The 26,336-nt window shown below is 44.2% G+C and overlaps 1 protein-coding gene across 2 annotated transcripts in view; it reads right to left on the bottom strand.

Moving 5' to 3' along the window:
• GDNF (glial cell derived neurotrophic factor) overlaps window positions 1-21,743 on the bottom strand; it is a 36,974-nt gene extending 15,231 nt beyond the window's left edge. The window contains exons 1-2 of one of the 2 annotated variants that reach the window (XM_043980498.1): window positions 21,185-21,743; window positions 14,539-14,712 (exon numbers count right to left, since the gene is read on the bottom strand). In XM_043980498.1, the coding sequence (XP_043836433.1) occupies window positions 14,539-14,686 (148 nt within the window). In that variant the 5' untranslated portion in view covers window positions 14,687-14,712; window positions 21,185-21,743. The remainder of the gene's footprint in view (window positions 1-14,538; window positions 14,713-21,184) is intronic. The other variant, XM_043980504.1, reaches the window with a different exon arrangement.
• Between the last annotated feature and the right edge of the window lie 4,593 nt (window positions 21,744-26,336).

Raw genomic sequence — 26,336 nt, 5'->3', positions numbered from 1 at the left:
AAAAGAAGTTAAAATGCAAATAATTTAACAGTATAGTAATATAGGCATGGAAATAGTCTTCAGAAGTCATAGAAAAGGTATCTATTTACATTAGTCCCACCCCACTTTTTCTAAAAACATAGACATAGACACATCCTCCTATTCTTTCTGTATAACTGAGTTAAGAGAAAGCATCTCTTTAAAAACCAAAACAAAACAAAAATCCAATTTCAGAGTTGAAAAGGGCTCTCAGAGTCCATCCAATTCAAGCTGTACCAAAACATGAATTCTGTCCACAAACAACATCCCCAACAGGTGGCCATTCATTCGGCTTGATGACTTGTGGTTACCAAGGCACATGGCCTCCCTTCCTGAAATACTTCCATTTTTACTTTTAGATAGCTTGGTTGACTAGGAAGTTTTTTTTCTCACATTGAGACAAAATCTGTCTCTCTGCTACTTCCAACAAATCTGGAATGCTTCCCCAGCAACATAGATCACCACGAAAACCAAAGTTGGGGAGAGTGAAGTTATATTAATTTGGGGGATCTGAGGGCTGATTGTAGTTTGGCCTGCTCTCATTTTTGAATATGTGGCCAATTCTTCAATTCTTGGCTTCCCTAATAACAGTGGAGTAGCAAGGCAGTATGGTTCCTCAGGGTAAATGATCTTCATTTCCCTGTTTAGAAGTTAATAAAACACACAACAGGGTGTATACTTGTTGGCATCTATCTATCTATCCTCCTCCTCCTCCATCATCATCATCACCATCATTTTATACCTGGCATATTCTAATAGAACCCTAGCCAAAGGTTTTAAACACATTGAAGGATGTAATAAGCACCTAACATTAACAAGCACACACACCATGGAATGTTCAACTGCCCTTATAAAACATGGTGATTTGGAAGGAAAAAAAGTTTCCCAGTAAAGTTTACAGAGCGAACTCCCTCCCTGTCTCAAAACACTACCATCTAATCCCTTGTGGTATCAGCTAAATCAACCTAGGAGGGTGGAGAACCCAGTGAAGCCTCCTATAAAATCACTCTGATGCCCCTTTATACTCTGCCCAGTTTCCTTCCCTCCCTCTCCCCCAGCAAACTTCCCTGTCCCTTTTAAGGCTTATTCCAGCTTACTCCAGACCTAGTGAGCAGCTGAATGAGACAGAAGGGAATGGGGTCCTTGAGGGACTGAGCAAATAAGGGGAAAGAGAAGGGGAAAGATAGGGGAGATAGGAGGATCAGAAGTGGATGCATGGAAATGTTCTTCACAATGGGAACAGTTTGATGGGCATATTATCATCTGATGAGTGAGTTTTTGGAAAGTAAGCCCAGTAGTCTTCAGTCAATCAGATCACAAGTTATGTCCAAATCCGTGCTCTCTACATGACAGAAGTTAAAAACACCCACCAAAGAGACTCAGAAGCCACGGAGTTCTAATATTACAGCAAGTTGCACAACCTCTCTGCCTCGGTTTTCTTTTTTTAAAATTGGAAGAACTGTCTCGTTGGTATTTTCACAATCTTGGCTCCTTCCCGAGACTTTAAACTTGTAAGTTGTGAGGGAGCACGTCTCGGTATTATGTAAGTGCAAAGTTCTCACAGTCAGGATTTGAGAAATGATGTTCATCATGGGTATTGGTGTTCAAGTTCCTAATCTCTCAAACAATTTTTTTTGGCTAGGGGAGAAATGATTTGAAAAAAATCTCTTTATTGCCATAAGCAAAGTAGGATTGCCCCAATATCTCTCATTTCTGTTGTTGTCTTTTCATTCCCTTTACCATTATCCTGGCTTGTTCTTCAGTCATTTCAAACACTTTGTGACCCCATTTGGGTTTTTTTTGGCAGAGATAAAGGAGTGGTTTGCCACTTCCTTCTCCAGCTCATTTTACAGATGAGAAAACTGAGGCAAACAAGGTTAAGTGACTCCCCGGGGTCACACAAGTGTCTGAGGGCAGATTTGAACTCAGGTCTTCCTGACTTCAGTCCCAGCATTCTATCCACTGTGCCACCCACCTACCCCTAGCAGATGCTTTAAAGAAATGGTTTTAAAATAAATAAACAAATGAATGAATTAGGGGATTTCCTTCCATCTATTTTGCCAGAAAATGTTCATGCCTGAATTTAGGAAGTTCACAGCTGAACCACCACCTTTCATGAGTCCTTCAACTAGATGCAAATATCCATTACCTCACGATTCAGGAAAAACACCATACCATTTGCTCATGTTCTCCCTAGAAATGCCTCCACTAGGAATAAAGTGAAGAACTGAGGGGATAGATTGGGTGATTCCTTCAGAAAGGTCCACTTTCACTCTATATTAATTAAAACAAAGGTGGACTTCTGTCTAAATTAAATTAAGGCTGTTGGTCCCACAGAGAGCATACAACCAACATCTAAATCCTGTCTACTCTTCTGAGCATAGCTGAAGTTCTACCTTCTTCACCAGCCTCTCTTCTCACCACTCCCTCCCAGCCTCACCTCTCGCTCCCTTTGCTCAACTCCAATAGCACTTAGCATTTCTACTGAATGAAATGAAAGCTTAGCGTCCCCCTCCCCCTTCCCATGTAACACCAAGCTCTGACTTTTTTTGATGCTATTGGGGTTTTCTTGGTGAAGATAATGGAATGGTTTGTCATTTCCTTCTCCAGTTCATTTTACAGATGGGGAAACTGAGGGAAACATAGTTAACTGACTTGCTCAGAGTCACACAGCTAGTAAGTGTCTGAGGGCAAATTTGAACTCAGGAAGATGAGTCTTCCTGACAGTAAGTAGGTCTGGAGCTCTATTCACTATACAACCTAGCTACCTGAAGTCAAAGACTATTTCTTTAGTAGCGTGGCAATGTGCTAGGTGCACAAGATGATAAGTTTAGGGCTGGAAGAAAGTAGAAGTAACATAGGTCAACCTTTTCATTTTACAGATGAATAGAATTAGCCTCAGAGATGTTAAGTGACTTGCTAAAGGTCACAAAGAGAGTGAAGTCGTGGAGGCTGGATTTGAACACACATCCTTTGACTCCAAATCTTTTCACCAAGGGGAAGATAGGTGAAGCCGTGCATAGAGAACACTGAGCCTGGAGTTGGGAAGATCTGAGTTAAAAAATGACCTCAGATAATTACTAGCTGTGTGACCCTGGGCAAGTCACTTCACCCTGTTTGCTTCAGTTTCCTCATCTGTAAAATGAACTGGAGAAGGAAATGGCAAACCACTCCACTATTTTGCTAAGAAAACCCCAAATGGGGTCATGAAGACTCAGACACAACAACAACTACTACCACCACCACCACCTTTCACCATATCAAACATTCTTCTTGACTTTCTGCTCTTTTGCTGGAAAAATCTAGATCATTATCCTAATTCCTCACTTCAGCTTTGTCCACGGAGACCCTCTATCTTTCTCACTAGTAAAGATAATAATATTGCAAGAGAATTTTAAATCAATTCAAGTTTCTCAGGAACAGGTTTCCTGATTTGTACTTTGGAACGAGCAGTAAAATAATCATTGGATGACGTGTTCTGAATGACCCAAATAAAAATCAGGCACTGGACCTAAAAGAAAGTGAATATTCCCCACCCCTCCTTTCTGTTTACTTTTTGTTTGGTTTTCTGGAAATCTGTGTTTTGGGGAGAATTTGAATTTCTTTTAGAAAGCAGATGTTTGTGTTTTCTTATTCTTCTGATAAAGGGAGAAGTGGAAGGAGACACAGGGTTGGTTAGCAGTGGCTAAGGATGTTATTGACAAATGTCCAGAGCTTTGACAAACTTTGGAGAGCTAAAGTTATTTTTGGAAAGTTATTTGTAAGACTTGGCAACTAGATGGTACAGCTAATGGAGTACTGCACTAAGAATTAGGGAAGACCTGAGTTCAAATCCTACCTGAGACACTTTACCAGTTGTGTAGTCCAGGTCAAATCATTTAACCTCAGCCTCAGTTTCCTCCTCTGTAAAGTGGGGATAATACCTTACAAGGTTGTTGTGAAGATCAATGAGTTAACATGTATATAAAGCACTCTGCAAACCTTAAAGGGCTATGTAAACCCTAGTTATTATTATGAACTATTATTCTTCAGAGGCATGGCATTGGGGATCATCCTAGTAGTAGCGATAGGGAATCACTTCTGTGGAACTTCCTTTCTCGTGTGGTCCAAAAAACCCCCTCATTTAGCCTTAGGATGCAACCTACGTTCTAAAAACTGTTTTAGGTAGGATGAGTGATGGAGCCAGAGAACCGAGGCTAGGACGACAGCTCTTCCACTTGCTGCTCTGCAAAGGGAAGGGAATTAAGTGATCTCTAAGCTTCCTTCCAACTCTAAATCTATGACCATACGACGCTACCCTCCCTGGGCCTCATTTGTAAAATGAGGAAGGTTGGATTAGGTGATTTCTGTGGTCCCTTCCAGTTCTAATTCTGTCTTATGCTGTCAGGTTTCATTTTCATTTCACTCGTTTAAGCATTTTAGTAAACGGATTCACCAGAAGCTTATTAAATGATAGGAATATAAATTTATTAAAATAATCTTAAATATACTTCTGAGAATATGTAGATTAAAGCATCTCTGGGCACACCCTGATACTGAACAGTCCTGTGTGATCTTCTGTCTTCTTTGCTGTGTCACCATCTGTATGAAACCTCCTAACTCTGGCTATTACCCACTTTTAGACCCTCTTCTCTGCTCTCTCTACATCCTCTGCCTTGGCAATCTCCTCAAGTCACATGGTTTTACTTATCATTTCTATGAAGATGATTCACAGGTTTATATATCCAGTCCTAGTCTCTCTCTTGAATGCTAGTCCCCACGTCACCTCACCTGCCTACTGGGCATTTCAAACTGAATGTCCTATAGGCATATCAAACTCACCATGTCCAAAATGGAATTCATCCTCTTTCACTCCAAACCCAGCTTCTTTTCAAGACTATCTATTTTTGTGAAAGGCACCATCATTCCAGTCACTCATGTTCACAACCATGGAGTCATCCTTATTGACTCCTTACTCTCTTCACCTCATACATCCAATCACTTGTCAACCATTGTTGATTCTATCCATACAAAATTTCTCATCTATCTCCTTCTTCCTAATCAAATACCCACCAGTCTAGTTTAGGTACTGATTACTTCTTGCTCATGCTATGGCAATTGCTTAATTAGTGTTCTTGCTTCAAGCATTGTCTCTATAAATCATCCACCCTCCTCACAATTGCTGAAATAATATGCCTAAAGTACATATCTGACCTTGTTACTCCCTGGCTTGGCTAGAGTGGCTCCCTATAATCTCTAGGGCCAAGTTGTGGTATGTGTGGTTTCTTTCCTCCTTTCCCTCTGAAGAACTTTGGAATCCATTGTGAGACATGGGAGACACTGGCATGGGACCACCTAGCGTGGGTGTGCCTATCAAACAAAGTGCTATGCTCAATAAGCAAAGCAGAACTGCAGTAGCTCAAAAGAAACATGAGATACACAAGTTTAGAGACATCTCCCCTCCAAATGTTCATATGGACTATTTGTATCTGACCTGTGGTAGAGTCTTCTGAGCTCATATTGGTTGGAACACCCATAGTTGGACACTCTATAATTTGACCCCAACATAGTGATGTCATTTTGGTCCTCTTGGGAACAAAGGACCAACCAACCAACCAACCAGGGCCAAATAGAAATTTTTCTCTTTGGCATTCAGAACTTTTCACAAACTGGCTCCAAGATTATTGCATTTACAATCTACATTTCAGACAAAATGGCCCTTTAACTGTTCTTCATATATAACTTCTAACCCTCCAGTGCATTCCCTCCACATTTGCTCCTCTAAGAATCTATAATTTCCTTTAAAGCTCAGCTCAAACCTTTTTCCTCTAGGAAACCTTTCTTGATTTCCCCAGAAACTTGTCTCCCTCACAAATTACCTTATGTTAATTTTGAATATACTTGTATGTGTACATGTCATAGAATAAAAGGTCCTTAAAGTTGGGGACTATTTCATTTTTGTCTAGTAATTGTTGTTGTTGAGTTGTTTCAGTTATGTTTGACTCTTTGTGACCCCATTTGGAGTTTTCCTAGCAAAGATCCTGGAGTGGTTTGATGTTTCTTTCTCCAGAGCTCATTCTTTTCAAGACTATCTATTTTTGTTAAAGGCACCATCATTCCAGTCACTCATGTTCACAACCATGGAGTCATCCTTATTGACAAGAGGCAACTGAGGCAAATGGGGTTAAGTTACTTTCCCAGAGTCACACAGCTAGTAAATATCTGAGGTCAAATTTGAACTCAGGTCTTCCTGACTACAAACCCAGTGGTCTGCCCCCCTTGTCTAGTACACAGTAATGCTTAACAAACACTTAATTGATTAGGCATACACTAAGTGATTGATTGATCTGGTAATTTAGAAGCATATCTTAGATTTCTTTGTATCTGTGATGCAGAGATTTGGTTTCCTTTTAATCTCCTCAAGAATTAACTATGGCTTCCCAGCATCTACCAAATCAGGGCTAAATTCCTCTGTCCACTTTCTTTTCTTTTTCTTTTTTTTTGGGGGGGGGAGGGGGCAATGAGGGTTAAGTGACTTACCCAGGATCACACAGCTAGTAAGTATCTGAGGCTGGATTTGAACTCAGGTCTTCCTGCATCCAGGGCCAGTGCTTTATCCAGTGTGCCACTTAGCTGCCCTGCCCACTTTCAAGGGCCTCTTTGTGGTTCCACTTGTAACTATTCACCCTTCCCTTCTCTCCTTGCTCCCTCCCACATAGCTGAGATCAACCTGGAGTTTACACTGTCTGTCCCTCCCTCCCTCTCCTTCTCTTGCAGGCTTATTCCCAGTTCCCCATGTTTTATTCATGCTCTTCCCACCTACCTAAAATGCCTTTCTCTGTCCCTTCACCTTTCCACAGCTACAGTCCACAGTAGGTTACTTTGCTCCTCATTAAGTATTGTTTACCATGTTCTAGGTTGATATTCAATCTGACTGTAAGCTCCTTAAGGATCATAATCTGGTTCTATTTCTCCATGAAGTACCTAGCACAACACGGAACACAGGGTGGCTGGTCAGCAAGTGCTCGTTCACAGTCTGGACTCATGTATTTTAGAAAAGTAAGTAAGTAAAGTTGATGGCATCCTGATGAAACAAAAGTGCTCCCTGTTTATGAATATTGCTGTACAAGTGCTGAATCACCACAGAAGGAAGGGGACTACTTTGATTTCTAGGTTAGCTATCTTTCAGGCTCTACGTCCTAAGTTACTACATGAAATAGGTGCTGGAGCTGAGAGCCAGATCAATTTGGGAGCTAATTTGAGTCTTAAATGTTTATATGAAGTGCAACACAACTAGCTATTCTTATCCCTGGTGTATGCTCCAAGAACTGAGCCCCTGAAAGGGGTCCAGAGCCAGAAGTTAGGTTCAGGGGGTACAGAGTCCGGAACAGGTCCCTTCCAACCTGCAACCTGACCTGTGTCCGTGGTCTGGGGACTGCCATCCTTTGATCCCCAGCATCATCTTTGCACCACCCCTTTCTGGGCAAATGAGTTTGTATAACTGTGATCATGCAACATATGACCAACCAAGAATTGCGCAAGGGAAGAAAGAGGCTTGTAAAGGATATCATCAGAGAGACGTGTGACCGGAAAGGGAGGTGGGCCAGTCCGGCATGTAGTGAGAGCAAGGGGTAACCGATGGGCAGCTCATGTGCTCCGCCAATATCACCTACCCAACTTCAGGCAGTTTGAAGCAGCGGTTTTCAAAGTTTTTCTTCTCGGAACCCTTTTAACTCTCTCAAAAATTATTGAGGATCCCCCAAAGAGCTTTTGTTGATGTGAACTCTACCGATATTTATCATATTATACATTAAAACACCTTATTATTATTATGAAAATAGTTTTGACCTCATGGACCCCCTGAAATGGTCACTGTGGGGGGGGGGTGTCCCTGGACACCTTAAGAGCCACTGATCTAGAGGAAGGCCCAAGTACATTGCGTTCTGCTGCTGTGGAGGGCATGGACGAGAGTTGCAAAGGAGAGAAAGGGTATAATTGGGTTCTGAGCTGCATTAACGAATGTAGCACCCACAAAGAGGGGATCACAGGTCCACTGAAGTATCACAGTACAAATCTAATCAACATGGACCGGTGGAGGCTACCTCAGCTGACCCTGAACTTGGACATTATGCTACACTTTATTTGTAACATTCCACAGCTAGGGCACAGCGGTAGAATGCTGAAACTGGGGTCAGGAAGACCCTAATTAAAATCTGACTTCAGATGCTTACTATCTTTGTGACTCTAGTCAGGTCACTTAATCTTTCTGTGCCTCAGTTTCCTCATTTGCAAAATGGGGACAATAATAGCACTTACCTCCCAGGGTTGTTGTGAAGATCAAATGAGGTAATACTTGTAAAATGCTTTGCCAACCTTAAAGTGCTTATATAAAAGCTAGCTCTCATTAAATATACTGAGCCTTAGTTTTCTCAACTGTAAAGTGAGGGGGTTGAATCAGGTGATTCATGAAGCTAACTGCTGCTGTGTTTTGTGTGTTGTTTTTTTTTTTGAAAATGCTAAATATCTAGATGGAATGATTGAGAAACTGAAATAACAGCCAAGGCAATCCCCAACTTACAAACACTTAGACACACGTACCACCCACACATAGAAAAGGCACTGAAAGCAAACCAGCTTAGTGAATATGGGGTTCAAAAGCAGAAAGGAAGGATCTGTGAAAGGCAGGAACAAGAACCACAGAACCACAGATTGTGAGCTAGAAGAGACCTCAGAGGCTACCAAGCCCAATCTCTTACATTAAAAAGAGGCCTCAGGGGGGCAGCTAGATGGCACAGTGGTTAAAGCACCGGCCCTGGATTCAGGAGTACCTGAGTTCAAATCCGGCCTCAGACACTTGACACTTACTAGCTGTGTGACTCTGGGCAAGTCACTTAACCCCCATTGCCTAAAAAAAAAAAAAAAAAAAAGAGGCCTCAGGGCAGACACTTATCACTTACTAGTTGTGTGACCCTAGGCAAGTCACTTAACCCCAATTGCCTCACCAAAAAAAAAAAAAAGAAAAAAGAGGCCTCTTTCTTTCCTTGTACAATTCCTGGTTGGTCATCTGTTGCCTGATCACAGTTATATATACTCACTCACCCAGAAAGGGGTGGTGCAAAGATGATTCTGGGGAATCAAAGGATGGCAGTCTCTGGAAGGGGCCTGGATCTGGACTCTGTACTCCCCGAACCTACCTAACTTCTGGCTCCTGACCCCTTTCAGGGGCTCAGTTCTTGGAGCATACACCAGGGATAAGAATAGCTAGTTGTGTTGCTCTTCATAGAAATATTTAAGACTCAAATTAGATCCCAAATTGGGGCTCAGTGTCCTTATGTGAAAACTGAGGGGGCTCGATGAGATGATGGCTATGAACCTGTGACTTTCTCCCTCCATCAAGCTTTTCCCCCATGTAGCAAAATAGAACGATTTGAGTTTCATCTATGATTCTTCCTCTTTTGAAAATAATGGTGAGCAGAGAATAGGAACAAAGGTAGTTTTGGGAAACCCACAAAGTAGATTTTAAAATCTCAAATAAGGAAATGTTATAGAAGCTGTATGATGCAGGTGCCCCCTCATTTAGGGAGCAAAAAAACCCCCACAGGGTAAGAAAGTAAGCAATGTAAGTTTAGCTTGTTTGAATATTTGCTATTAAGGAGTTATTATATTTTCCAAAAAAAGACCCTAGGTCAGTAACCTACCCAGCTGGGTTGTTCTGATAGCCTCAATTGTACTGGAACCAAGAGAACATATCTCATCTCAAACTTAGGAGTGAAGTGGGTATATGGGGATTCTTCTTTATAAACTTTACTACAACTACTATTATTAGTCAATACCTGTTATTTCGCTGGTATATTGAATTCCTAGTGAAGAAACTCCCTCCACTAATGTAGATCATCAACTACTCTACAACATATAGACTTAGAGAGTTATTTGGCTCTGAGAGATTGAGGGATCTGTCCAGAATCACACAGCTAGCATGGGTCAGAGATGGGTCTGGAGCCTAGGTCTACCTGACTTTGAAGGTAGCTCTCTCTCTCTCTACTGTAGCATGTTTTCTCTCTTCTTCACAGACTTGAAAAACTTTTGATTTTTTTTTTCAATGACTGAGTTGCTAGCCTTTGAAAGAAATCAGAGGGATTCAGCTTAGGGGTGTGCTAGAGCCAGCTCCAACTAGCTCGAGAGAGAGAGAGAGAGAGAGAGAGAGAGAGAGAGAGAGAGAGAGAGAGAGAGAGAGAGAGAGAGAGAGAGAGGGAGGGAGAGAGAGAGAGAGAGAGAGAGAGAGAGAGAGAGAGCTGATTGTTAAATTTGTATGCTCATATTTATTTTGAAAATTGGCAAACATTATAAAGTGGGGTTTGATTTATGGTTTTGTTGATTGACTAGACTTAAGAATGTGTTGATAATACAGATTAAACTAAAAGTGTGCCACAGGTCTTTTCCCCTTCTTTTTTTCCCCCAGAGAGCCATTTGTTAAATGTTTACCAGCATACTCATGGATTCAGCCATTGAAGTCTTTCCTACTTTCCAATGGAATTCAATGTTTAGAAACACGTATGGTGGTTTACTACAGAAGACTTTGTGCATCACGAGTGAAGAAAAGCATGAACATCCACAATAAACTGGGATGGTGCTGGTGTTGTTACTGCTAAGTGCTTGCACTGGTTGAGTGTTCAAAGTGGACCCACTGTCATTTAGCCCTTACTAGGCTAACAGGCCTGCCTACCTAGGTGTACCTGGAATGAAGTCAAGGTGTCTAAGAATGCCTTGCCATTTTCTTATTTAAGGTCCCTTTATTATATGTAATAATATACATCATGATATATTACATATTATATACAATGATACACATATATTTATGTCATATAATATAATGTATTATAGTAATACATACCATTAATAACAATATATTAAAATATGTATGCTATTAATTATGTGGTCTAACACAGACACTCATTGTTGCAAGGCAATATCTGGTTATTGTTGTTGTTCAGTAGTGTCTGACTCTTAGTGACCCCATGTGGAGTTTTCCTAACAAAGATACTGGAGGGATTTGCCATTTCCTTCTCCAGCTCATTTTACAAATGAGGAAACTGAGGCAAACAAGGTTAAGTGACTTGCCCAGGGTCATACAGCTAGTAAGTGTCTGAGGCCAGATTTGAACTCAGGTCTTCCTGATTTCAGTCTGGGGCTCTATCTACCCATACCAACTAACTGTCCAATTAATAGCAATACATTACAAATGTGTACATACACATATATGTATATATGAATAACTCATGTTTACACAGCAATTTAAGGTTTGCAAAACACCTTCCTCACAACAATCCTGTGATATAGGCAGTGCAAGGAGGTAGCATGCTCATTTTACAGATGAAGAAAATGAGGCTCAGAAATTAGTTAAATAACTTACCTATGACTTCATAGGTACTGAATACTGTGTGGAAGCTGGATTCAAATTCTACCTTCTGAATGCAAGTTCATCACTTGTTTTACTACATCAGACTTCCTTGCATAATAGCTCACATTTATAAATCTATTTTAGATTTGCCAAGGGTTTTCATCACAATGACCTCTTTAAGTAAGTAGCGTGACTAGTAACAACCTTTCAAACAGATAAGGAAACTGATTCAGAGATGGTAAATGTTCTGCCTGTGGTCATACAGCTACTAAATTTTGGTGCTGAGACTCCAGCTCATATCTACCTGACACCAGGCCATGTATGTACTCCATCATTCTGCTGTCTGATCAATATTAAGACACCCCTCTGCCCAGTGAAGCTGTGGTTGGCATAGCCCACCATTGTTTTATCTAGATTGGAAATAAACCCCATTTCATCCGTGCAGTGGCAAGTAAGCAGTGATCTTCCATTTTGCTCTTTTCCCTCCAACCTGTGCTAATGCTATTTCTGTGTGGCATAAAAGGCCGTTATGCCGTCCTTAAGTGTATTGCTTTGGAAATGGGGTCTGAAGGTAACTGCGCTAAGTAGGTAACACCATTCACTTTAATGTTACAGTAACTTAGAGGTTCTTGCAAATGATTAGCGAATTTACATCAACTAGGAGGCAAGCTAATGTTTTGAATCAAGAGCTTTTAAAAATAGGCTCATAACACAACTATTTTTGGCAGGACTTCTCTTAACAGCTCCTTTAATTTCAAGGTGTCAACAGTATTACTTCTTTCAGTCTCTGATAAATCATTCTTCCATCCTTAATTTACCTGACTATGCTCATCTAAGGCACCCTATAAACAACATAGCTCATTCCTCTTTCCTGGGGCCTTATGAAGGAAGATGGTTATACTGCTGTAATTAGGCCCATAACATGCATGTCACATTCCATAAGCTGTTTCCTAGCCTTAAGGCCTCTCGGTCTAAACTGACTATTAATCTCCACCTCCTACCATATGGCCAGAGTGTTCTGGCTGCTTCTGCTATGATTATGATCAAAGTATGTTTCACAGGAATAGACTGGATTTTGGCCTGTGCCTACATAAAGAATGACTTTGGGAGAAGAGAAGGAAGGATTCATCAGGTCAGTTCCTTGGATGGGAAGTTTTTATTGCTAATTACCCTCTAAATGGTCTATTTCTGTTCTCCAGGACCTTAAAAAGAAAGGAGTCATCAGCTCAGCTCCTTGGATGGGAGCTTTCCATTATTATCTGAAACCTCAGTCTCCTCCCCACCATTCATGCATTATAATGTAAATATGTAGTAATTCATTCAATAAAAACATGGCTGAAAGGCTTTGAAAGGAGCATATTCTGCTAAATCAAATTACCTTTTAAGAAACACTAGGGAAGTCTGCAGTGGATATTTTTGTTAAACTAAAGACGCCTTTTGAAATGCGAGTAATCATCTAATTTATTTGTTATTGGAGGCAACGAGTAAATAGAACGGAGAGAGGGCCAGTGTTGGAATCAAATAGACTTTTGTTCAAACTCTGACACATACTGTCTTTGGACAAGTTGAGTAATCTCAGGGACTATGGCACTTTCCTTTTCTAACACTTTAAGGTACAAACATGCCCTAGAATAATAGAAAAAGTTCTCCATGTTGATGCAATCACAGGTTAGCACCTCAAACTCAACTATGGTTATACAATTAAAATCTGATTTTTCTTAAAAGGGTATAGGGTGTGGGGAAGGAATTGCACAACTTTATCATAAATAAGTCTAGGGAGGACATAGTCCTATCACACCCTGGATAAATCTATAAACTCCAGAACCCCAAAGCAATTTTTCTAAAGCTGCCCAGGGGCTTCTACTATAGTGGGCAGAGATGCCCTCTCTGAAGTAAAATGGGGGTGGAGGTGGGGAAGAGACGGTGGAAACCTCCTTTAAGAAGTACTTCAGAGGCTGCTATGGTAATAATTTTACCTAAGACTGAAATGTAGACTCTTTTGTCCAGATTTGACCCTGCCTGGCTGTGTGCCCTCTCTGTAAAGACATCTTGCCTCTGGTTGGGTTATGTGAAATCGGGACCTTTCCTTTTGGAGAGAATGGACTAAAATGGTAAATTGTATGGCAGATGAGGTTCTTTTTATGGTGAGCCTCAATCAGTTAACACATTTATTAAAACAAAAATGAAATTGGTCCCTGCCCTCAACGGGCTTACATTCTAAGCAGTAATTTCCCCCAACTAAACCGCTAGGTTGGAGAAGTACTAAGACAAGTGATCCTATACTTTCTGTGTGCTGTGGACCCCTCAGGTAGTCTGGCGAAGCTTATGGGCCCTTCCTCAGAATAACATTGTAAGATAATTGGAGAAAATGCTAAATTTCAGTTAGAGGTTAGTGAGAACAAGAAAAACAAATCCCCATCTAAGTTCACAGACCTCTTGAAATCTATCCACTTTTTGCTACTTTTTACCAGCAAGCACTTTAAAAATAATCCCTGTAACTCTGAACCTCCTAGGGATCATAGGATTTAGAGTTGGAAGAAACTTTAGAGTTCATCTAATCACAGGATCATAGATTTAGAGATGGAGGGGACAAGCTCAAAAGGCATCTAGTCCAAATTTCTCACTTTACATAGGAGGACACCAAGGCCCTGTGCAGTGAAGGAATTTGCCTCCAAACCACACAGGTAGTATGGTGGCAGAGCCTGGGTCTTGTGATTTCAAATCCAGGGCTCTTTTCAGACTACACAGAGAAGCCACGTATACACACCTCTGTGCTCACGCACCTTTCCCTACAAACCTCTTCATTTTACAGCAGAGGAAACTGAGACCCAGAAGAGTGATGAAATTGGTTCCGAAGTGGCAGAGCTAGATTCAAACCCAAGGCATTTGATGCCAAAATCGGTGTTCCCTTCCCGGGACCTTGCTACCTCATTACTTTCCTGTGTGGAAAAAGCTTGCCCTCCCACGTTCCCTTATTAGTGTACACACTTGCTAGTGCTCCCCTTGTCCCCAACAAGGGCTAAGAGAAGCACATCTCTACCCCTGGGGGCGCAGTTTATTTATTGATTTTTCTTAAGCTCTTATGGTATTTGCATGATTAGTAGGTCAGAAAGGGTGGCTATGAATTGGGGAACGTTTCTTACAGTCACTTCTCACAGCATAAGGAGTCAGTCGGCTGGGGGTGTACTCTTCTTCTAGCTCTCCGGGATGCTTCTTACCAGCAGGCAGCGGAAAGGCGGACACAGTGTGGAGCAGAACCAGGCAGACAGCCACAATATCCCATAACTTCATCTTAGATTCCCGACCAGCGGCGGCTCCTAGGGGGTAAGGGTCAGGAGAGAGGGCGAAAGATAGGTCAACTTTCCAGTGCTGTGGACAGCCGCAGTCTCTTCTCCCTCCCTCTGCAAAGCTCCCTCCCCCAACTTTCACATTCATGCCGGCTGATGCACCTTTCAATTCCCAGGTGAATACTTTCTTTAAAAAACAAAAACAAAAACATATTATTTTTACGATTCCCTTGGGGAGCAAACTTTCCAGTTTAAAATCTTTCCCTGACTGCCTCTGCAACCGTTTCAAGTTTGTAATACGGAATGCTGGGACTTGAACCTAAGGGGGAGAGGACTGGGGCTTAGGTTCCTAGCGGTCCTTTCTGTCTCCCTAGATGACACTCTCCAATCCTGGGGCAATGGGCTCAGTCCCTAAGCCCCGCGGCCAGCCGCACCCGTTGCTGGAAGGAGCGCCTTCCTCCTCTCATGTTTTCCCGGGGACCCGGGAAGCCAGCGCAGATCTCTTTTCAAATCCAGAGCTCCCCTTTACTCTGGCTCGACCCCACCTCTGGGGTGGGGGAGCCTTGGAGCTGGGTAGCTGCTCCGGCCCAGCCCCACATCTGTGGCACAGGCTGCAGACTCGGAGTCCAAGCTCCTTCTTCACCCCACCCCGTCCTCCAATTCAGCTTTAACACCGTGCATTCTCCCCCACCCCCCGCAAGGCAGCTCGGAGAAACCAACCTTCCCAGAGAAACTCCCTCCCTCAATGGGGAGCCCCGCCGTGGAAGCTGCTCTTTCTCCCCACCGCCGGACTCAACCACGTTAATAGGTACAAGAACTAGAATAAAATTGCTCCCAAGGGTTTCCTGATCCATCACTTGCAATAAGTGGCTACAGCCGGTTTCGCTTTATGCACTTGCATGTTGGTCTATTGGCGGCCCGTTTTTTTTTTCTTTCACCACCCCCCCCCGCACCCCAAAGAGGGGAAAAACAAACCAACAAACTTTTATTGGGGAAAGGAAAGGGTTGTTAGTAGGCATCTGGAAGCTTTAATTCTGTTTAAGTGTAAGGCAGCGATGGCACTTGTCAACATCTGATCAGCAACAGCATGCTCGAAATCTTCCCCCTGTCCCTTTTGTTCCCCCATCTCTACCGGGAACTTCTCCCCATGTCCTTTCCCTTTCCAGAGAGTGAACCGAGCGAAGTCTCCCGCGCTCTCTCACATCATCCCAGCCAAGTCTCGCAAGGCACAAAGCAATGCAATTTGCTCACAGCTCCAGGGGAGGGATCGCCCGGGATGCCCGACAGGGAGCAAGTAGAAAAGGACGTGCCCGCGGCGCCTCCGGAGCTCTCGGAAGGGGACCTGGGCACTGGGAGGCCTGGGCTGGCGCTTCACGTCGAGCTCTGGCTCCAGCTTGGGGCGGGGTGGGGGTTTAGGGCAGGAGGAGCGTGATACAATAAATATGAGCCTCTCTCAGCCAGGGGGCACCATTTGGACTTTTCACACTCCCTCCTTCCTGCTCCCTCCCTCCCCCCAAAGAAAAAAGGCCTAGACAAGGCGGAAAGAAAAATGTGCCGTCCAACTTCGGCTACTCTCAAAACTTCACTTTTCACTCGCGCCCCCCTCCTTCCGTATCAAGAAAACTTGGGCTGACTTGGAGAGGGACGGGAAAACACGTGTGTGCGTGTGCCTCTGTGTGTATGTTTGTGTGTGTGCGCGCGCGCGTCCCAGTTCTAGGGGCAGAGAACCCTATGGACCAATTCAATCGGAGTCTTTACTAGACGTCCACTGACCCCATCTTTCCAAAGTCACTCTCCCCTCCCAACTATTGCTGCTTTTGGTGGCGGACCCCGCTGCTGAAACTCCACGTGGTAAATGCCACAGCTCTGCCCTTTTTTCCTAGTAAATAAAACATACCCGTCGGAAAAAGACAAGTTTGCTCCCGCCCTCTACCACGGGAAAGGGAAAAGAGAAGGGATGGAGCCTCGGAGATGAGGTGCGGGAAGGAGAGTTTTCAGCAAACGCTGGAAGATAAGTCGATGGCTGCCTCGGGCCAGTGTTATCTGGGCAGCATTTTTCCTGCCCGGTCCCCTTCTGGTCCCCAGGCACTCCAGACCTTCCTCTTGCCTCCTCACTCATGGCCCCAGTGCCAGTCCAGGCCCAACTAGAGAAGTGTTTAATTGGACCGCCACCTCCCACGGTGCCCGCCCTGGGGCTAGCTCGGAGGAGATGGATGCGTTTTCCATTCTCCTGGCGTTTGTTTGCTCGCTAAGCAGCTGTTTGGCCGCACTAGCAAAGAGGAAAAAGAAACTCCAAGAGAGCCGCAGCTCTGGCCTCCCAATCCAGCCCGGGTTTATTTGTTGGGCGGCGGCGGAGGTGGGGGAGGCTGTGGCGACCGACCCTCGGGGAGGGGGGAGCAAGGTCGTGGTTCCCTCGACTTCTATTCCAAGTAAACATTACGACACGGAACCCGGGCAAACGCGGGGAGAGGAGGAGGGGACTAGGGACCAGGACTTTGGGAAACGTAAAGGGCCTTCTTTCTCTTCCTCCGTCCTGCCTCCAAGGCTGCATCCTCTCCAAAGCTCGCGGGCACGAGGTTAATGCACCGTTCAAAATCCAGGTGCCCGCCTGCATTCTCCTCCCGCCCACCAACAGGAAGAAAAGGAGCCAGCAGATTTCCCTTCCGTATTAAAAGGGCTTTCCCCTGTTTTCTCTCTGTTGTGGGCGGATGGGAGATTTCAAAAATTGGACGTGGAGTTTCTCAATTAGGAGTGTGGCGAAGCTGGCAACGGAGAGAAATGGAAAACTCTACGCCCCGCCAAAGAAGAGGCTCCCCGCTCCCTGGTTGTCTTCCCACTCTCGGCCCGGCTCTTTCCTGTCCCCGAAACAGGCCCCCTGGGCTGGGGAAAGCGCATTCTTCTCTCCCGAGAAAGCCCTCACTAAAGGTTCTTGAAGAGAAGTTTATTTAGTTCTCGTATCTGCTTTGGGGAGGAAACCTAATGCAGGCTCATCCTATGCAAACCACCTGGCTCCAGAGGGGTGTAAAAAGTAGACCCAGTCTTTCCTGGACGTGTTTCTCAAAGGCCTGTTTATCTATTTAGCTCCCCCGCTTTTGTCACTCTCTCCTTTTCTCCCCCTTCTCTCTCCTTATCCTCCACTCTCTTCCCTTTTGATTGCCCCTTGCCTTTTGCTTCTTTCCTCATTCCTTTCCAGAGTAGTCTACTTAACTGAAAAGCAAGAATAACAGCGTCTTGTATTTGCATAGGCGTCTTAGGGTATTCGCCAAAGTATTTTCGTATAGAAACAGCTTTTAAAAACTCAAATCTCAGAAAGAAAATGGCAAAATCAGAGTTGTAAATTATTAGAACGATAAAGGAACTTTAGAGATTAAACAGTCCCAAGCCCCCTCATTTAAGGATAAGGCACTTAGACACTCACCAGCTAGGTGATCCTGGACATGTCAACCTTTTAGCCTCAGTTTCCTCAGCAGTGAAACGAGGATACTAACACCTATGCTTCGAAGGACTGTTGGGAAATTCCAACGAGATTGCGCGTAAAGTGCTCTCCAGAGGTTTTAGAATATAGTAAAAAAAGTTTTAGAATATAGCGTTGTAACCTAGTGCTTGATGATGCCGATAACAATTATTATAATATCAGCTAGGGACCAGAGACACCAGAGAGGTCAACAGCAGGAAGAACTAGGACAAGAAACCAGATTTCCTGATGTGGTGTTTTTGGCTAATGAACTACCTGAAATATAGGAATGTAAGTGCCCTGGTGGCACTCAGCACCTAAATCTGAGGTACACAGCACAATACAGGTATCAGAGAGGAATCGGATCAATGGCCTTGGAAAGAGGGACACTCTACAAGTCCTTTTTCCTCCCTATCAAGTGTTTGAATAACTTTTCCTCATTTTGGACACTAGGGGGCACTAAAAACCACCGTAGTTCAGTAAGTCCACCTTACTACATAGTAGGGAAGTTTGGTCATTTGTCATCTTAATTATAATAGGGGGGGGGTGGTGGATTGCTCACCTTAAAATTGTATGGAGTTATCCCTAGAATTATTTGATATTCCTACCTAACAGTGTCCGTGTTCTTCAGTCTCTTAGGAGGATATTCTCTCTCTTCCCCAATCCACCTTCCCTAGAGGGAGGCTAGTTTCTTGACAAATTTTCTTTGGATAATGAAGTCTGTCCTCACTCTTCATCTAACAAAACCTAGTCAATGATATAGTTTTATATCCAAGTCAACACCATTACCACCAAAAACCCTTCCTCGTCCTTAATTCTGAAGTATGAGAAAGTTATATTTGGGCTTCAGTTTCACAATTGACATAAGAAATTAAAAAGTAGGATATGGGGCTTGAGAAGATAGATATGTTAGCTTTAAACCAAACTCTAGGGAAAGAGGACTGGAAAGGAGCAAAGAAGATGTTCATATATAACAGTGATATTTGTAAACAACATTTTAATTTCTGCAATGGACCTTTAAACAGCATACTTTGAGAAGTGTAGCTGGGGAAGTAAGGAGGAAATGAGGAAAGGAGTAGCTAACTGCTTTTTTACTGGGTGATTTAAGGCAAGTCATTTAACATCTCTAGTGTCTGAGGTGTTTCCTAACTCTAAATTTACAATCTTGTGAACCTTTTGCCTTAACCCTATGAATTTCCATTCGGTGAGTATTTCACTATCCTCTTAAGAGCTGAGCAGATTGGTTTTCATTCCATGCTTTTAGGGGTCAGCAGTTAGGTTTCTTGCTGGGTTATGAGCACACTATCCCCAGGAGATAGGGTGGAAGGTGTCTATGAAAAATGTGGAAGAAAACAGAAAGTCCAAAGCAGGCTACAGCAGTGATGTATCAAGGATTGGAAGTCTATCCTGTACTGAATAGGTTGGTGAGAGTCCTGCTTTATCACAGAGATTGTTTAGTCTCATCCTGCAGTTTCCCTTCACTTGACACTTGTTACATTGACACCCTTAACCCCTCTCCTCAGAAAGCAGAGGCATAACTAGCTAATTAGGGCCTGGACATATCGGCCAAAGTCGAGAATATTTAGCTAGGACCTAAGCATTTACTATTTTGTGGGATTTGCTAGTCCCATCAAAATGACACCAAGCAAACAATATTTTAGGAAGAAATGGAAGTATGTGTGTGTGTGTGTAAGGTTGAATGGGGAATTAATTTCCTTGGGCTCCTCAGCCTGGAATTTATTTGTAGGGAGACTTGAAGCCAAGAGTACAGAAAAAATAGACACATTGGTGAAGCTATCCTTTTGAATGAAGGCATATCCACAGAGAAACTTGGGGTATCTATTCTGGAGACCCCACCTGTGAAAGGGGGGATATTATAGATACTAAATTTAAAAGAGAAGTCCAAAAGCAAAGCAAAGCATTAATTAAAAGATCCATGCCATGGCTGGAATTTTAGTTTTTATTTATTTCAACTCATTCTGCAACTCAAGTCTGGGCACACTGACATCACTTGGAAGCCAGATGCATACAAGAGTTAGAAATATAGCAAGATGGTTGGTTGTCGGTCAGAGTCTTTTGGACTAGGGGCACGTCTATCATGTGCTATGCCTAATTCAGGTTTGATTTTGACAGTGTGTGACTGCAGAAAAAGAAAATAGATGCAGACTCTCCCCTCCCCCAAAGCAATTTTCCCTGGGAGCAGTAGAAAGTGTGTGAAAGACATTCATAGGAAAATTATGCCACTCGGCAGAGGCTTGGGAAATTTTGAGGGACAGGAGTGTAAAGGTGAACACCCATATAGGTGTATTAGGAAGGGGGCAATCATTTTCATAACCTCCTGGATGGGGAGGACAGCAATTGATAAAGTGGATTAAACCTATTTTGAAGGGCTTAACAGTTCAAGTCCCTTAACACGCCAATCAAAAAAAAAAACCACGGTGGTCTTTACTTTTCACTTTTACGCACCTTTGCCACACCCAAGGTATATGTGCATTTCTTTTCAACCCAGGGAGGACTGCAAGCTCACTAATAATAGCTTCCTTTCAGTATTGCGGTAGACACGGATAGAGAGGACAACCTGGGCACTTTAAGTTTTGGGGAAGAGGACGGCTTCACTTTCCCTTGCATCCTGCCCCAGAACAGAAAAGTCATGTGGCACAGCCTTGACTGCACAGACGGGCATCCTGGACTCGGGGGGGGGGGAGGTAATTGGAGGAGTTGCACTTGAGGAGAAGACAGTCTCCCCCCAAATTTACCTAAGTCCCCCTTTAAGCAGGGCCTTTTGCCTTTCCACTTTCAACTTCTTCCTTTCCACCTTCCTCTCCTCCTAGTTTCCCACCCCACATACACCCTCCTCCGCTCTTCTGGTTCTCCTCACCTCCGCCTCGTCTCATCCTCCTGTCCTCTCTCCTTTGCTGCCTGGTCCCACGCCTGGCGCTCCAGGGCCAGCCAGGGGGACCCAGGTCCTCTCCATCCCCGTGCCTACTCTCATCCTAATGGGGTGGAGAGTGGGAAGAGAACTACGCCCTCCGCTCCAGCCCCGCTTACCTCTGATCCGGTCTCGGCAGACCCCCTGTTGAACATTAACCCCAGGAAGCCCGAGTGCCAGCCAATAAATGCATAGGGGCTGAGGTCAGGACCACGGAGACCCGCTGAGCAGGTCTGGAGACAAAGTTCGCAATCCCTCCTGGCAGCGGTGCCGAGAAGAGCCAATCAAGGAGAGGACCGGGGTGGCGGCGGCGGCGGCTGCTGTTGCTGGGATCGCCGCGGCCGACAGTTCCCCTACTGCTCCCCCCCACCCCCTGAGGACCAAGTCTGTGCAGCCGCTGCTGCCTTGGGTGGGGGGAGACACAGCCCCGGGGCACTGCGCTGCGCTCGGCCGCGATGCGCTCTCCGCGCTCCGCTCTGCGGGCTTCGCTGGCTAGAGTCCCAGCCGCTCAGTAGCTCAGCCGTGGCAGCGCTGTGCGCCGCGGGGAGCGCCGCCTGGGAGCACTAGATGGGGCTGGAGGATGCTGCTGCTTCTTCTGCTGCTGCCGCTGCCGCCGCCGCTGCTGCTCCTGCTGCTGCTGCCGAAGCCGAGATCCTCTTGCTTGGAAAGCTGAGCGAGACACCCCATCAACCCCTGCGGGGAGTCCAGTGAAGACATCAGGGCTCCAGGAACAGAGCGGCTGGTCCAGGAGAGCCCGAGTTTGGGCCCGGGGGCGGGGGGGAGGGGAGGGGAGGGGATATTGGGGATGGGGGTGGGGAAGGGGGAGGGGAAGAGAGACGAGAGTGGGGATGGAAGACGGGGGAGGGAACCCACAGTCACACACGTACCACCCGGGCTTGAGGTGGGGGGGGGGGGAGACTAGGGAAGGGAGAAGAAAGAAAAAAGAAAAAGGAGGCGTGGGACTTCCGAGATGGGGGTGGGTGGTGGGTGGGAGTGGATGTCAGGAGTAGATAACTACGGGAGATCGAAGGAGAGAGGGGCGCTGCGGAGGTGCGGCTCAGCAGCTCGTGGAGACGCTGTAGGATCCCGGTAAAGCAGGAGAGAGCTTGAATCACATTGCCCGATTAGATCCGAATGAAACGTGAAAAGAGCTCAGGTCGATCAACTAGGGCAATACAAACTTGACCAAAGGGCTCTGGATCCACTCCTCTTGTCTCTCTCTGGGGTCAAAGAGAAGGACCCCGACCTGATGATGGTTTGGGCTTGGGATGGGGGATGGTGGTGGTGGGTGTTTTTCTTCTTTGTCCTTTCCCCTCCGTCTCCTTTTATTTCTCTCTTTCACTCACTCCTTTCTCCTGGGGAAGGAAAGAGGAGTGGGAGTTGCCAGCTGGAGGTGTATCACAGAGGACAGATGTGGAGCAGTCCAGTATGAGCAATCGGTTTGCCAGGGGAAGCTGCAAGTGGTGATGAATTTATAGGGCTCTCATTCTGTGACGTGCCCTCGAGTGCCTTTTCTGATTCGCTTTCAGACCTAAACACACGCTAGATTAGACCCTATGCTAGGGCCAACACGGTCTCCAAATGTCTGTTGGCTGAAGTCAGAGGCTCTACATATCATGTATTACATGGCAGGCAATGAAGAAGGCTTCTGAAGTTGGCCGGCTCCTTAGGCCTGGGCTAATTTTCATGCTGATGTAATATAATACCAGACACTGGGGTAGGCACATCCATTCGAAATCGCAATTCCAGAATCATAAGATCATTTCTGCAAGAACAGGTCACAGGAGGTTGACTAAACTTGATTTTGTCCAAGTTTTCAGAAATGCAAAGGGGAAAAAAAAACACACACACACCTCAGGAAAACACTCCAATTCTTTGGGAGTGGTCCCTGAATTTCTAAATTGCAGGCATCATACCTGATTTCAGAGATTCTTGAAAATCAGAGGTAGGACCATTTTTCATCTAAATAGATGAATTTATCTTTCTTTAATAGAGGAACGAAGGCTAGGAAACCTATGATGCCAAGTCCTATGATCTCTCTCCAAAGGTCTGTTGTTCAGAGAAGAGACCTTATCCTTCAGTCAGATGTAATGTAAAATTAGCTGTAAAAGGTGATACTTAATAAAGTGACTATCTCTTTGATAGGAAGTAACCTGCATTTCTGGAAGCAATACAGTCAAATTCAGAGGACTGCTTTTATTTTACTAGCTGGAAGCCACAGAAAGTGTAAACAGTCTCAGTTTACATCCATATACCTCTTATATTTATGACTCATTCCGTCGGTGGGGAGTATGTGGGTCTTCATGTAGCTAATGCAGACAATAGACACGGGAAGTGTGTGTGTGGTAGGTAGTGTGGGGGAGAGGGAAGGAAGATCATGTATTATTAAACTCTTTGTAAAAGTTAAAGATCAGCTACTTTGGAGACTTGTTAGTGGGAACTGGTGTGGGAGGAAAATTATTCTTACTAACATTACTGGGATTTAAGTTTGTGGGGAAGCAAAAGTCCAATGATCTATATGCATACCTTATTTCAGTTAGCTCAGAATTCCTCATGTGTTTTCTTTCTAGCCCTGTGAAATGTCACCTTTGTTCTCTTGGATAGGTCTATGGCATACCTCTAGATGAATTAGAAAATAGGAGCTTAGCACCTCTTGGTGTATTTATTCTCCAAGTGTTGTAGGGTGATGAAGGAATTCATTAAGATTTTAGGATCTGAGTGTCACCCTTTAGAACCTGAAGATGAAGACATTAAACACGTCTGGTCAGTTGTGTACTTTTATACGTCCTGAAGGCTTTCTGCTTGGGGAGTTAGCTCATTTGGTGAGAAGAGTGTGCTAATAAGGATCATGCTTATCATGGATTCGATTCCCAGTGGAACTGTGAGCTTTGCATAGAGAAATATTGGTCCCAGATTGGCCCCAGACAGCCAGTTTTTTTTGTGTGTGTAGGGCAATGAAGGTTAAGTGACTTGCCCAGGGTCACACAGCTAATAAGTGTCAAGTGTTTGAGGCTGGATTTGGACTCAAGTCCTCTTGAATCCAGGGCCAGTGCTTTATCCACTGCACCACCTTGCTGCACCCCCGTCAGCCAGCCATTTTGCAAAACATAAGGCTTGGTTAGAAGAAGATCCAAGATGACTCAATTTATCATATCCTCACCTTGAGACAAGTAACTCAGAGCTGAAATTTTACCAGAAGAGGTTTTTTATCATCAACAGCAACCAATATTTGCAGAGTATTTATTACATGCCTATGCTGGGTGCAGGGCTTACAAAAGAATATAAAACATGGTAACCTTGTTCCTGCCCAGAGAGGCTTACAATCTGGTTGGGACAACATAGAACAACGACAAAAAAGGACAAAGAACAATCCACAGCAGAGGTTGTTAAATAAATATTTGTTGACAACTAAAAGCCAAATAAATGGGATGGTCAAATGGAAAGAGCAATGGATTTGGACTGAACACCTGTGTTCAAAACCAGCTCTGATCCTTCTTTCCTGTGGGTAACTCCAGGAAAATCCTTTAACCCTCCAGAGCCTCAGTTTCTTCATCTGTAAAGTGAAGGGGGTCTGATATGGGGGCCAAAAAGGCAGGAGAGTTTATGAAGCACAAGGCCCTGAGGTCCCTTCCAGATCTATGTAATAGAGTAACTGCTGCAGGAGGTCAGAGGAGAATGTGATCCCCCAGGACTGAGATGGTCAGAGAAGGCCTTTTGTGGAAGAGGTGGGGCTTGAACTGGTCCTTAGAGGAAGGATAGGACATAGACTAGGGAAGGGAGGGAGAACATTCCAGGCAGGGGGAATAACATCTCTGTATTGGAAAGGCATTACTGTTTATAGCTGTGATGGTTTACAACATACAACTCACTCCTCACACTCTCATGCCCAGGCTCCTTTGGTTCTTGTGGGCTGCCAAGTGCAAGGGGGGAGGGAGGAGGGATCATGGCCCAGTCCTTCCTTGTCTATATACAGAGCCCTCCATGTGCTCTTGCTCAGGACACAGCTGCTTTTCTTGTGAGAGCCAGGACCTGTGTCCCTGGGCTCCATTATAATGTGGGTTATCACAGCTCTAATGGCAATAATAACTAACTCATGGTTATACAAGATCATAGGACCATAGATGGACCCCAGAAGCCATCTAGTCTAATCCCTTTCATTTTACAGATGAGAAAACTAAGCCAAGGGAGCTTAAGTCACTTGTTTAGGGTCACATAGATAATTGGCATCAGATTTAAATACAGGTTCACTGTCTCCAGAGCCAAGTGCTCTTTCCACTATACTGGGAGGTTTATAGAGCACTTTACATCCATTATCTCCTTTAATCCTCACAACTGCCCTATGAAGTGGACACTGCAGGTCTTACTATTAGTTACATTTTATAGATAGTGACTTACCAATGTCCATAGGACTAGAAAGCATGAAAGGTAGGACACAAACGCATGTGTCGACTCTAAATCAAGAATGCTTTTCACTGCCTCATGAGACCTTTTCTTTGGAAAGACACGAATTTACTTGATAGGAATTTGTGCTTCATGAACTCTCCTGCCTTTTTGGCCCCTGTATCTGCAGCTACTATAATAGTTGTCCTCCCTCCCACTGTTCCTACCTGTTGAGGGCCTTTCCTTTCTTCAAGGGTATCTTGGGTGAAATCTCCTCTTCCTTTCATGATGCATCCAGGTTAAAATAATCTCCCCCTCATATTCCTCCTGGTGCTTTCAATCAATCAACCAATCAGTCAATCAATAAGCACTTATCACATGCTTACTATATGCCAGACATTGTGATGGTAATAAAAAGACTAAAATGAAACAGCCATTCAATGTCCTCTGGGAGCTTATTTAAAAAAAAAATCAGGGGAAACATGAACACGTAAAAATATAAAATTAATTCAAGGTGAAGGCAGGGAGGGAGATACCAGTGTCTAGGGCCATCTGAAAGAGCCTCATGAAGCTTTAATGTTTGATATGAACTGATAACTACGAATTTACTGAGAACTGATTGATCCCCACCTACTCCCCCTTCCCAAACCAATGAATTGCTTGGGGCTAACCAATCTTTGTCAATTCCAGACTCTTGATTGACATATGGATCTCCCCCAAGAAAACTATCCGCTTCCAAAGATTCCCCAGCTTACTTCCTGGACTTTATGTTATGTAAAAAGGTCCACCTACATTAAGTGGTTTCTATTTAGAGTTAAGTAGTGTCTATACTTAACTCAGGAGCAGTCCTATAGCTTCTTTTGTTAAAGATTAATTTACATTAAGTAGTTA

Source organism: Dromiciops gliroides, chromosome 1 (assembly GCF_019393635.1).
Source record: "Dromiciops gliroides isolate mDroGli1 chromosome 1, mDroGli1.pri, whole genome shotgun sequence".
Lineage (NCBI taxonomy): Eukaryota > Metazoa > Chordata > Mammalia > Microbiotheria > Microbiotheriidae > Dromiciops > Dromiciops gliroides.
Note: the sequence above shows the minus strand (reverse complement) of the source record. Positions and strands in the feature narration are given on the sequence as shown.